Below are 13,721 nucleotides of genomic sequence, written 5' to 3'. Positions count from 1 at the left end.
AACTACAACTTAAATACAATCTCCCACTAAGTGAAAACTTTAATTACTTAAGAATCAGCTCCCTTCTAAGAGATACACCCATCCACAAAACAATGCTTCCAACAGCACTCATAAACAAGATTTATCCACCAATTCCCAGGAACATATCAGAGACAAGATTCTTTTATGACACACTTACCAATAATATATATTTGACAAAAAAATCATATATGTTAAGCTGGGAGAAGGAACTGCAAGAAGAAATATCTGAAATCTCATGGTCCAAAGCTTTTAACCTAGCTTCCAAATCTACTAAGGGTCTGGGCATATTGGAGACCCAAACAAAGTTGTCACTGAGATGGTATTACACCCCCTCCTTGATATTCAACAGATCAAACAAAGGTGACGGTCTGTGCTGGAGGGAGTGTGGCCAGAGAGGTACCCTGTCTCATATTTTCTGGTCATGTCCTAAATTAAAAATATACTTCGAAAAAGTACTCAATCTCCTACACGTCATATTAAAAATCAGGATACCCAGAGAAGCAAAATTAATATTACTACTACTAGGCACAGAAAAATTGCCAAAACAAATAAGACCCCTACTGGCACACTCCTTAATGACAGCAAAAACTATTATAGCAAAATATTCGAGAAGGCAAGACCCCCCAAAGATAGACAAGTTCAGAAACCATATGGCAGAACAATATGTATGTGAAAAATGGATGGCGCTTCGCAACAACTCTACCAAACAATTTGATGCAACTTGGGAGATGTGGAGAATATTGCATAAAAAATGTTAACTGTCGTATTCATAGAGATGCCTTGTTATGATGTTGCATGTTTTGTTGTAAAGACAATATAGTAATTATAAGATCGCAACAATCCACCATGAAAGTTATTATTTACCATATTATAGGTAACAAAAAAATTCAGAAAGCCACTGTTATTCCAAAACGTGAATGTAACTTAATGCATAGAATAGGCTAACCAAGTACAATAACGATACTTGTGAAAGTATTATATAATATGTTTTGGTGCATTGCTGACTCATTGTAAAATGTACCTTAAAAAATCAATAAAAATCTAATAAAGGGGGAAAAAAAAGTGTGTTGTCTTCCTGGCTCTTGAGTTTGACACATTACATATTGGGTTAAAAGATTACTGTGAGGGGCTAGTGAGGATCCCATGGTCATGGTTCACATTGGCAACAATGACAAAGTTAGAGTTACATAGAAGGTCCTTTAAAATGATTTCAGGCAACTAAGATGTAAGCTTAGGTCATATTGAAATGCTACCTATACTACGTGCCACACCAGAAAAGCAGCGGGAAATTAGGGAGGTGAACAAGTGGCTCCAGAGTTGATGCAGGAGGAGTTTGGGTTCCTGGAGAACTGGGCTGACTTTGCTGTTTGCTACAAGTTCTATCATAGGGATGTGCAGCACTTCAATGGAGAGGATGCAGCTGTGCTGAAGGAGATGTCTAGAAGGTTGGAGGAGTGTTTAAGCTAGGGACTGATGGAACGGAACCAGAGAGATAGAGGGGAAGACAGTGTAGAAATGACCTGGGATTAAGTAATGGAAAATTAGGTAGAGTGGTGGGAGGGGGCAATACAGTTAGAACTGACAGAACAGTTAATAGTGATACACTTAAAATTAAAAATGACCAAAAACCTCTACGTTTTTATTAGAAGTCTGAAAAATAAGGTTGATGAACTGGAAGTAATTATGTCAGAGGAAAACTATAACATAATCGACATAACAGCTTAACTAGCCAGTGAATTTACCGAGTGACAGTCTGTTCAGAAGTCACTGCAAAAAAAAAGAAAATAAAGAGAGGAGTTTCTTTATGTAAAATCCTGTTTAAGATTAGAGATGAGAGAGCACCAAAATGCTCGGGTGCTCGTTACTCGAGACAAAATTTTCGCGATGCTCGAGGGTTCGTTTCGAGTAACGAACCCCATTGAAGTCAATGGGCGACTCGAGAATTTTTGTATTTCGCCGATGCTCACTAAGGTTTCCATTTGTGAAAATCTGGGCAATTCAAGAAAGTGATGGGAACGACACAGCAACGGATAGGGCAGGCGAGGGGCTACATGTTGGGCTGCATCTCAAGTTCCCAGGTCCCACTATTAAGCCACAATAGCGGCAAGAGTGGCTCCCCCCCCCCCCTCCCAACAATTTTTACTTCTGAAAAACCCTCATTAGCAATGCATACCTTAGTTAAGCACCACACTACCTCCAACAAAGCAAAATCACTGCCTGCATGGCACTCCGCTGCCACTACTCATGGGTTACATGCTGCCCAAACCCCCCCCGCACGACCCAGTGTCCACAGCGCACACCAAAGTGTCCCTGCGCAGCCTTCAGCTGCCCTCATGCCACACCACCCTCATGTCTATTTATAAGTGCATCTGCCATGGGGAGAAACCACAGGCACACACTGCAGAGGGTTGGCACGGCTAGGCAGCGACCCTCTTTAAAAGGGGCTGGGCGAGAGCCCACAATGCTGTACAGAAGCAATGAGAAATCTAATCCTGTGCCACCGGAATCAGGAGCTGCACACGTGGGCATAGCAATGGGGAACCTATGTGCCACACACTATTCATTCTGTCAAGGTGTCTGCATGCCCCAGTCAGACCGCTTTTTTCTATAAATAGTCACAGGCAAGTACAACTCCGCAATGGGAATGCCGTGTGCACCCACAGCATCGGTGGCTCCCTGGAACCCACCAGCTGTACATAAATGTATCCCATTGCAGTGCCCTGGACAGCAGAGCTGACGTCAGATTAAATGCAGGTGGGCTTCGGCCCACACTGCATGCCCCAGTCAGACTGGGGTTCTTTAGAAGTGGACACATGCGGTTACAACTCCGTGTGGACCGACAGCATGGGTGGGTGCCAGGAAGCCACCGGCGGTACATAAATATATCCCATTGCAGTGCCCTGGACAGCAAAGCTAACGTCAGGTTTAATGCAGGTGGGCTTCGGCCCACACTGCATGCCCCAGTCAGACTGGGGTTCTTTAGAAGTGGACACATGCGGTTACAACTCCGTGTGGACCGACAGCATGGGTGGGTGCCAGGAACCCACCGGCGGTACATAAATAAATCCCATTGCAGTGCCCAGCACAGCTGAGGTAATGTCAGGTTTAATGCAGGTGGGCTAAAAATTACTAGGATTACACTGTAGGCGAGGGCCCAAAAAAATTAGTGTACCAACAGTACTAATGTACCTCAGAAAAATTGCCCATGCCCAACCAAGAGGGCAGGTGAAACCCATTAATCGCTTTGGTTAATGTGGCTTAATTTGTAACTAGGCCTGTAGGCAGCCCAGTTAAAATAAAAATTGGTTCAGGTGCAAGTTCCAATGCTTTTATGAGCATTGAAACGTATAAACATTGTTTACAAAAGTTATATGACTGAGCCTTGTGGGTCTAAGAAAAATTGCCCGTTCGGCGTGATTACGTGAGGTTTCAGGAAGAGGAGCAGGAGGAGGAGGATGAATATTAATACACAGATTGATGAAGCTAAAAGGTCCCCGTTTTTGATGGTGATAGAGAACGATGCTTCCATCCGCGGGTGCAGCCTACGTATTGTTTAGGTATCGCTGCTGTCCGCTGGTGGAGAAGAGAAGTCTGGGGAAATCCAGGCTTTGTTCATCTTTATGAGTGTAAGCCTGTCGGCACTGTCGGTTGACAGGTGGGTACGCTTATCTGTGATGATTCCCCCAGCCGCACTAAACACCCTCTCTGACAAGATGCTAGCCGCAGGACAAGCAAGCACCTTCAGGGCATACAGCGCAAGTTCAGGCCACGTGTCCAGCTTCGACACCCAGTAGTTGTAGGGGGCAGAGGCGTCATGGAGGACGGTCGTGCGATCGACTACGTACTCCCTCACCATCCTTTTACAGTGCTCCGGCCGACTCAGCCTTGACTGGGGAGCGGTGACACAGTCTTGCTGGGGAGCCATAAAGCTGTCAAAGGCCTTAGAGAGTGTTCCCCTGCCTGTGCTGTACATGCTGCCTGATCTCCGCGCCTCCCCTGCTACCTGGCCCTCGGAACTGCGCCTTCGGCCACTAGCGCTGTCGTATGGGAATTTTACCATCAACTTGTCCGCCAGGGTCCTGTGGTATAGCATCACTCTCGAACCCCTTTCCTCTTCGGGTATGAGAGTGGAAAGGTTCTCCTTATACCGTGGGTCGAGCAGTGTGTACACCCAGTAATCCATAGTGGCCAGAATGCGTGTAACGAGAGGGTCACGAGAAAGGCATCCTAACATGAAGTCAACCATGTGTGCCAGGGTACCTGTACGCAACACATGGCTGTCCTCACTAGGAAGATCACTTTCAGGATCCTCCTCCTCTTCCTCAGGCCATACACGCTGAAAGGATGACAGGCAAGCAGCATGCGTACCCTCAGCAGTGGGCCAAGCTGTCTCTTCCCCCTCCTCCTTATCCTCCTCATGCTCCTCCTCCTCAACGCGCTGAGATATAGACAGGAGGGTGCTCTGACTATCCAGAGACATACTGTCTTCCCCCGCCTCTGTTTCCGAGCGCAAAGCGTCTGGCTTTATGCTTTGTAGGGAACTTCTCAAGAGGCATAGCAGAGGAATGGTGACGCTAATGATTGCAGCATCGCCGCTCACCATCTGGGTAGACTCCTCAAAGTTTCCAAGGACCTGGCAGATGTCTGCCAACCAGGCCTCTCTTCTGTAAAGAATTGAGGAGGCTGACTCCCACTGCGCCGCCCATGTTGGAGTTGGTATTCCACTATAGCTCTACGCTGCTCATAGAGCCTGGCCAACATGTGGAGCGTAGAGTTCCACCGTGTGGGCACATCGCACAGCAGTCGGTGCACTGGCAGATTAAACTGATGTTGCAGGGTGCGCAGGGTGGCAGCGTCCGTCCGGGACTTGCGGAAATGTGCGCAGAGCCGGCGCACCTTTCCGAGTAGATCTGACAAGCGTGGGTAGCTTTTCAGAAAGCACTGAACCACCAAATTAAAGACGTGGGCCAGGCATGGCACGTGCGTGAGGCTGTCGAGCTGCAGAGCCGCCACCAGGTTACGGCCTTTGTCACACACGACCATGCCCGGTTGGAGGCTCAGTGGCGCAAGCCAGCGGTCGGTCTGCTCTGTCAGACCCTGCAGCAGTTCGTGGGCCGTGTGCCTCTTCTCTCCTAAGCTGAGTAGTTTCAGCACGGCCTGCTGACGCTTGCCCACCGCTGTGCTGCTGTGCCGCGCGACACCAACTGCTGTCGACGTGCTGCTGCTGACACATGTTGATTGCGAGACGGAGGTTGCGTAGGAGGAGGAGGAGGAGGAGGAGGAGGAGGAGGGTGGTTTAGTGGAGGAAGCATACACCGCCACAAATACCACCACCGAGCTGGGGCCCGCAATTCTAGGGGTGGGTAGGACGTGAGCGGTCCCAGGCTCTGACTCTGTCCCAGCCTCCACTAAATTCACCCAATGTGCCGTCAGGGAGATATAGTGGCCCTGCCCGCCTGTGCTTGTCCACGTGTCCGTTGTTAAGTGGACCTTGGCAGTAACCGCGTTGGTGAGGGCGCGTACAATGTTGCGGGAGACGTGGTCGTGCAGGGCTGGGACGGCACATTGGGAAAAGTAGTGGCGACTGGGAACTGAGTAGCGTGGGGCCGCCGCCGCCATCATACATTTGAAAGCCTCCGTTTCCACGAGCCTATACGGCAGCATCTCCAGGCTTATAAATTTGGCTATGTGCACGTTTAACGCTTAAGCGTACTTGCGCTTGCGCTCCAACACTTGCGCTAGCGACGGCTGGACCCTGCGCTGAGAGACATTGGTGGATGGGGCCGAGGACAGCGGAGGTGAGGGTGTGGGTGCAGGCCAGGAGACGGTAGTGCCTTTGTCCTGAGAGGGGGGTTGGATCTAAGTGGCAGGTTGGGGCACAGGGGGAGAGGCAGCGGTGCAAACCGGAGGTGGTGAACGGCCTTCGTCACACCTTGTGGGGTGCTTGGCCATAATATGTCTGTGCATGCTGGTGGTGGTGAGCCTGGTGGTGGTGAGCCTGGTGGTGGTGGCTCCCCGGCTGATCTTGGCGCGACAAAGGTTGCACACCACTGTTCGTCGGTCGTCTGCACTCTCAGTGAAAAACTGCCAGACCTTTGAGCACCTCGGCCTCTGCAGGGTGGCATGGCGCGAGAGGGCGCTTTGGGAAACAGTTGGTGGTTTATTCGGTCTGGCCCTGCCTCTACCCCTGGCCACCACACTGCCTCTTCCAACCTGCCCTGCTGCTGCACTTGCTTCCCCCTCTGAAGACCTGTCCTCAGTTGGCTTATAACACCAGGTGGGGTCAGTCACCTCATCGTCCTGCTGCTCTTCCTCCGAATCCTCTGTGCGCTCCTCCCTCGGACTTACTCCAATTACTACTACCTCACTGATAGACAACCGTGTCTCATCGTCATCGTCCTCCTCACCCACTGAAAGCTCTTGAGACAGTTGCCGGAAGTCCCCAGCCTCATCCCCAGGACCCTGGGAACTTTCCAAAGGTTGGGCATCGGTCACGACAAACTCCTCCAGTGGGAGAGGATTCGGAACCATTGCTGCCCATTATGGGCAGGGGCCCGAGAACAGTTCCTGGGAGTCTGCCTGCTCCTCAGAATGTGTCATTGTAATGGAGTGAGGAGGCTGGGAGGAAGGAGGAGCAGCAGCCAGAGGATTCAGAGTTGTAGCAGTGGACGGCGCAGAACTCTGGGTGGTCGATAGATTGCTGGATGCACTTTCTGCCATCCACGACAGGACCTGCTCACACTGCTCATTTTCTAATAAAGGTCTACCGCGTGGACCCATTAATTGTGAGATGACTGTGGGGACGCCAGAAACGTGCCTCTCTCCTAATCCCGCAGCAGTCGGTTGCGATACACCTGGATCAGGAGCTCGGCCTGCGCCCACACCCTGACTTGGGCCTCCGCGTCCTCTCCTGCGTCCACGTCCTCTAGGCCTACCCCTACCCCTCAGCATGGTGTATTACCAGTAGTGCAGAAACAGAACACTGTAATTAAATGTGCCGCTTATTGGCCTGTGGTTGAAGGCTGACTTCGCTTACGGAACGCACAGCATAGCCAGGAAAGAATTTTGCGCAAGCCTGCTGTAACACTTAGCTGGCTGCGTATTAATTAGGATTACTACCCCCAGCAGAGACGCAGTACACTCAGGACGGTCACAGGCAGCCCAAATAGAATGTTTTTTTCCCAAATTGTTTTGGAAAAGCCCACTGCCTATATAGACAGTATATCTCTTTCACTGTCCCTGCCTCAGCACTACTGGCCCTGGACTATGTAAAATTACTGCAGACTGTTTCCCTCTGGACAGGATGACAGCGGTGATGTGACGGGCAACGCAGAGCCAGGAAATAATTTTGTGCAAGCCTGCTGTAACACTTAGCTGGCTGCGTATTAATTAGGACTACTACCCCCAGCAGAGACGCAGTACACTCAGGACGGTCACAGGCAGCCCAAATAGAATGTTTTTTCCCAAATTTTTTTGGAAAAGCCCACTGCCTATATAGACAGTATATGTCTTTCACCTTTTTCACTGTCCCTGCCTCAGCACTACTGGCCCTATGCTATGTAAAATTACTGCAGACTGAGGACGCAATGCTCTGCACGGCCGATATACAAAAAAAAAAAAAGTGCAACACTGCAAAAAGCAGCCTCAACAGTACTGCACACGGTCAGATGTGGCCCTAAGAAGGACCATTGGGGTTCTTGAAGCCTAAAATCACTCCTAACACTCTCCCTACAGCAGCTCCACCATCAGCAGCACTTTCCCTGAGCTATGTCAGAATGCATCTGTGGTGAGCCGCGGGAGGGGCCGATTTATATACTCGGGTGACACCTGATCTCGCCAGCCACTCACTGCAGGGGGGTGTATAGGGCTTGAACGTCGCTGGGGGAAGTTGTAATGCCTTCCTTGTCTTTCTATTGGCCAGAAAAGCGCGCTGTCTCAGAGATGAAAGTGAAAGTAACTCGAACATCGCGTGGTGCTCGCCTCTAGTGACGAGCATCTCGAGGATTGTATTGAATGCTCTGCCAATCCGAGCTGCAGGTCATCTAGTGGGAATTCTCACTCATGCAGTTTCACATTGGAAGGATGACACGGATCTGTCAGTTCAAAGCCCATCTTAACAAGAAATTAGGGCTCATTCACACGACCATATTTAAATTGCGTATTATGCAGCATAATACGCGGTGCATCGTAGCAATTCAAATACGTCGTATGTCCCACTCACAGTAGTGTTTTTCATTGAGTATAAAAGACGCAGCATTTTCTATTTTAGGGTGGATTCAGATGATCGCGGTTTTGTCCCCTTTTACTGCCGTGATAATCACAGCCATATAATGGGACAAAACAAAACCACTGATCTCTATGGGATTTCAGTGGTTTCATTTTCACCACTTCTTTTCCCAGCCGTTATTTGTACTTTCGGGAAAAGATGGGCCTGCCCTATCTTACTGGCATGTAGTGAATACCATATACACAGCGATACCCCGGCTCACACATTTTATGCATACGCCCATTAAAATGATGCCGTAAAATGAGTGCATGGGAGAAAAAACGGTACAATAGTGGCTTACAGGTACTCACCGGGCCGTAGCATCTCATACCTGGCGAGGATTTTAGGACACATTTCCCAGAGCCGTTAGGGGAATCCCTGTGACAACACCGGCTCTCACAATCATCGCTGTATATACATGGATCTCCATCCTTCTAGATGTAAAACACAGGAAATAAATGTTTAGTGAATTTGTTTTTAAGGTTTCACATTTATGTCACAGCAGGATGTAAAGGCAATTCATACTTGTCACCCGGAATGTCCTTAAAGGGGTTGTCTCACACCGAAACATTTTTTTTTTCAATAGGCCCCCCGTTTGGCGCGAGACAAACACAAGGGATGGGTTAAAAAAAAAAAAAGTTTATCACTTACCCGAATCCCCGCTCTGCGGCGACTTCATACTTACCTTACCAAGATGGCCGCCGGGATCTTCACCCACGATGCACCGCGGGTCTTCTCCCATGGTGCACTGTGGGCTCTCTGCGGTCCATTGCCGATTCTAGCCTCCTGATTGGCTGGAATCGGCACACGTGACGGGGCGGAGCTACGAGGACCAGCTCTCCGGCACGAGCGGCCCCATTCACCACGGAGAAGACCGCACAGCGCAAGCGCGTCTAAAATCGCCAGAAGACAGCGATTTTAGACGGATCCATGGAGACGAGGACGCCAGCAACGGAACAGGTAAGTGAATAACTTCTGTATGGCTCATAATTAATGCACGATGTATATTACAAAGTGCATTAATATGGCCATACAGAAGTATATAAACCCACTTGATTTCATGAGACAACCCCTTTAAGGTTCCCAGAAGGAGGAGCAACCTCCAGGATTCCATGAAGAATCTACTGCATGTCACTGAAGTCTCTGCGAAGGGAGCTTTTATAAAATATTTCCCTGCATGTATGCAACACCCTGGACTTCCTACTGATCTTGTTGCTACATGTCTGCCCTCCCTAGGAGATCAGCAGTGTCCCTTGCAGGTAGATTCCATGAAAAAAACACGATGAGTGAGGCAGAGCTCGACAGCGGAGTAGCTGGTGCTCATCCCAAAGGTGCAGTAGAAGTGTGCCTTTTTCATGCCATGCTTTGACATATATAAGTCAATAATTGAAGGCAACAAATGACTTTTATCAGAAGGCTGTGTGCCCGCGCTCCCTAGCGAGCAGCCCTAGCTGCAGTAAAAAATAAAAAAAAATACATCACCTAACAGGTGCTGTCCGACTCGGCTCCGCAGCACAACCCCTCTGAGTGCTTCCTGGTCAGGAGTTCAAAATTACAGCATTGAATGGCTTTGATTGGTTCATCGAGCACTAGCTCTGATTTGCTGAGCCACGGCACTCGAGAACCAATCAGAGCCAGCACTTCCTGAAGGCAGGGATTTTGAACCCCTGACCAGGAAGTGCTGGGGGAAAACTATAAGCAAGTCTGCTGGAACTTCAGAGGAGACGTGTGGCAAAGCCGAGTAGCGCCTCTTAGGTGATGTATTGTGTTTTTTTTACTGCAGCTGGGGCTTATGTTAGGGGACACAGTAGGATTTCCTGCTGTAAAAGTTTTATCACACCACACGATAACCATTTTTCCATACGATGCAACACATAGGAAGGCTCCATAGGGAAACATGGGCTACAAAATATCGCAAATTGCGGGAATATTTAGCAACCCGTAATTTTTTTTCTTGCAATGTAGCAGCCTACAAAACATCGCTAATGTGAAGGAACCCATAGAACCCATGGGCTTCACATGCGGTACGATAGTGCTGCAAATCGCATGTAAGAAAAGCACGCAATTTTGTCGCCCATGTGAAACCAGCCCTATAGTCATTTATCGGTTCACTTAATACCAAGAGTTTTCTACACACTTTTCAAAACTATCTTGTGAGGTGTAAAACGTTTCTAGATGACATAAAAAATGTGGCGCATGACATACACATCCGTTGGGGGCACTTTTCAGTGCGTGCATCTAATTTTTCCCTAATTGTCCCATTGCCTCCAGTAGTTCCTGACTTATATCTGTCCCTCACCTCTCCTCACGACCGCTGCTGCGCTTACACTCCCCTCAATGTACCATTCCCCTCTACAGTAAGGCCCCCTGCACACGGGCGGAAATTCTGCTGCGGGATTTCCCGCAGAATTTCCACCCCTGCCCGCCTGCATAGGATTGCATTACAATACGCAATTCTATGCAGATGGCCGCGATTTATCCGCGTGAAAATGCTCTTGCTGAGGCCCGCACAGAAATTTCATCACAGAGCCGGAGCCGTGGGAGAGGTGAACGCCACACTGGTACCTGCAGAGGCTCGAGTCGGGTCCCGCTGCGAGAATTCTCGCAGTGGGATTTGACCCGGCCGTCTGCAGGTGGCATAAAGCTATGTCCACATGGGATGGATTTGCTGGGGAACATCCGCAGCGGACATTCCACAGCAGAAAATCCATACTAAAAACGGCACCATTTGGTAAGGAATTGATGCAGATTTTAACGTGGATTTTGGTGTGGAATTCATTATTAGAGGTGGATTCTGCAGCCTATCCAGTACTTTAATTGTCATTCTGTGGATTTAAATTCTGCACTGCATGACAATCTCCGCACGGGTTTTGTGCAATTTTTTTTTCACAACATGCGGATGAGATTGTGAAAATCCCACCTACTTTGCTGCTACTGTAGATGTTGCTTATTTCCGGTGTGGAGCGAATATCTGTGGCAAATCCACCGCATGTGAATTGCGTCCTGTGAGTTTTGGGGAAGCGCCCATTAGGCATGATACCACCAGCATGATTGGCCACATGGCCACGGAGTCCAAGAGACTATACAAAGATATATAATAAATGCAATATACTGAGCCTCCACTATTATTTTCCTCTCTGCTGCCATCTACCACTCATCCATCAAAACATGTTTCCTTGTGGCACCATATTAGTAAATGAAATGCAGCAGAGCTACAAGTATAGGAATCTGCCCCATTTAGGGGGCCTCACACTGGTGATGAAATCACGCAAGATTTGTGCGTTGCGAGACATAAAAATCTTGCACAAACATGAAACCCACTCTTTTGAATGTGTTAATTCATATCTGTAATGTTTACCTGCGTTGCGGTGCTATGCAAAAAGCAAATTGCAGCATGTTTTTTCTCTAGCAATATCGCACATTGCTTTCAATAGGGTCGACAGCTGCAGCACCGGCCCCATTAAAATCAATGGGAGAAGATCGTAAAACAGCCTTGTATTCCTGCGGGGCTGAATGAATCCCCCAAAGAGAGAACAGAGAAGGGGCGGAGCTACAGGTTATCTCCTAGAGATTTCCCCATATTTGGAGAGATAGGGGGTGGGGCTAGAGGGCTCCCATAGGGCTATCCCGAGAGCAGGGGTGAGATGGGGCTGGGCTAGATGGGGTTCTTATAGTGATTCCTCTCTAGCTAAGAGAAGGTGTGGGGCTAAGGGGATCTATTCCCATCCCCTCTCTAGCCTCACCCCTCTCACCCCACTATCGGAGAAACCCTCTAGCCCTAACCCCCTTTATCTCCAAATATGAAATCTCTAGGAGATCCCCTGCAACTCCGCCTCACTCTCTTTCATTGCTATGGGGGATTCCTTCAGGCCCACAGGAATGCAAGGCTGTTTCCATGTGAAAACACCTTGCATCCATGGGTTTTGGAAGGTTTGTGAGAGTGATATTGAGGCGTGAATCACAGCCCGATATCGCTCTCGCCAGTGTGCAGGAGCCCTTAGAAATCCTTCTCCTGCCTCTGTCAGGGTGTATATATAATATTTTTGCTCGGCTTTTTCTAATAAATGTTCCCTATTGTTAACACAGAGAGAATCTAAATATAGAAGCCTGAACTATCTATATAATTGCAAATATACAATGTGTAAAATACAAAATCTGATATAAAGAGTTTACTTTACCTTCAATTCAGACTGTGCGACCTCAAAGCAGAGCGATAGGCACACAAACAGCAGGATGGTCATAATCCGATGTTGTGCCATTTCTGCAGCGATGAAAGCTATGGCCACGACTCGAACGTTTACAGCAAGCCTGCAGGAAGATACAGGGAGACTGAAAGATGCTGGATGTAGATGGCAGGTATATAGCTCCCTCAGTCAAATTTCAGAAAGACTTATAATTAAGGAAGAAGGTAAACCGCCCGGAGCTTACTGTCACACGCTGCATTCAACCTGCTCTTCCAGTTAATAAAGTTTAAATATTCTTGGCTATCTCTATGATGGGAAAACAGAAACATGTGATGCTTCATGACCACCTGAACTCAGATCACATGTAATGACAGTATACCAGAAATGTATTTCCATTAAAAGTTACGTGCGCAGCTGATTTCAAGTCAAAATCCTCATTGAAGCTGATTTTGACTGTTTTGGATGCAGAAATGCTGCAAAATTTGTTGCAGATATTCAGCAGCATTTTGCGCCCCATGTAAAGACACCCGGGCAAACAAAGGTTTTTGATGCAGATTTTGGTGTAGGTCTGTACCAAAACATGATACGTGTGAATGTACCCTAACAATAGTGTCCCTGACCTGATCCCCTCTCCAAATAAAAATGGCCCCTAGTTTACTTTTAATATTTTTTGACAAATACACCAGCGGAGTGCAAGGGGGGCATGGCTGCACTGACAGCACACAATCCCATACTTTAAAAATGAGCGAGCACCAAAATGCTCGGGTGCTCGTTGCTCGAGTCAAACTTTTCATAATGCTCGAGAGCTCGTTTCAAGTAAGGAACCCCATTGAAGTCAATGGGCGACTCAAGCATTTTTGTATGGGACCGATGTTCCGCATAGGTCATGACCTGTCAAACACCAGAAAACATCAGAAAGTCATGGAAACACCACAAACGGATAGGGAAGGGCAGGGGCAACATACATGGCTGCATCTGAGGCTCCCAGGTCCCACTAATAAGCCATAATGGGCGCAAGAGTCTGGCATTGCCCCCTTAACAATTTACTTTGGACAAACCCTCATTAGCAAGACATACGTGCTGGAACATCTTAGCTAAGTACCACACTACCTGCAAGCAAGGACAATCACTGCCTGCGGATGACACCGCTGCCTCTTCTCCTGAGTTACATGCTGGCATTGCTGTCCAACACCCCCGCACGACCTTGCGTACACAGCGCACACAAAACTTTCCCTGCGCAGCGTTCAGCT

General features: G+C 48.4%; 1 protein-coding gene across 2 annotated transcripts in view; it reads right to left on the bottom strand.

The window, feature by feature from the left end:
- LOC136614531 (uncharacterized) overlaps positions 1-12,610 on the bottom strand; it is a 131,984-nt gene extending 119,374 nt beyond the window's left edge. Inside the window, exons 1-2 of one of the 2 annotated variants that reach the window (XM_066594118.1) lie at positions 12,466-12,610; positions 8,599-8,721 (exon numbers count right to left, since the gene is read on the bottom strand). In XM_066594118.1, the coding sequence (XP_066450215.1) occupies positions 8,599-8,721; positions 12,466-12,546 (204 nt within the window). In that variant the 5' untranslated portion in view covers positions 12,547-12,610. The remainder of the gene's footprint in view (positions 1-8,598; positions 8,722-12,465) is intronic. The other variant, XM_066594119.1, reaches the window with a different exon arrangement.
- Positions 12,611-13,721: the final 1,111 nt, after the last annotated feature.

Source organism: Eleutherodactylus coqui, chromosome 1, assembly GCF_035609145.1.
Source record: "Eleutherodactylus coqui strain aEleCoq1 chromosome 1, aEleCoq1.hap1, whole genome shotgun sequence".
Classification (NCBI taxonomy): domain Eukaryota; kingdom Metazoa; phylum Chordata; class Amphibia; order Anura; family Eleutherodactylidae; genus Eleutherodactylus; species Eleutherodactylus coqui.
This window is presented reverse-complemented; position numbering and strand designations above follow the sequence as displayed.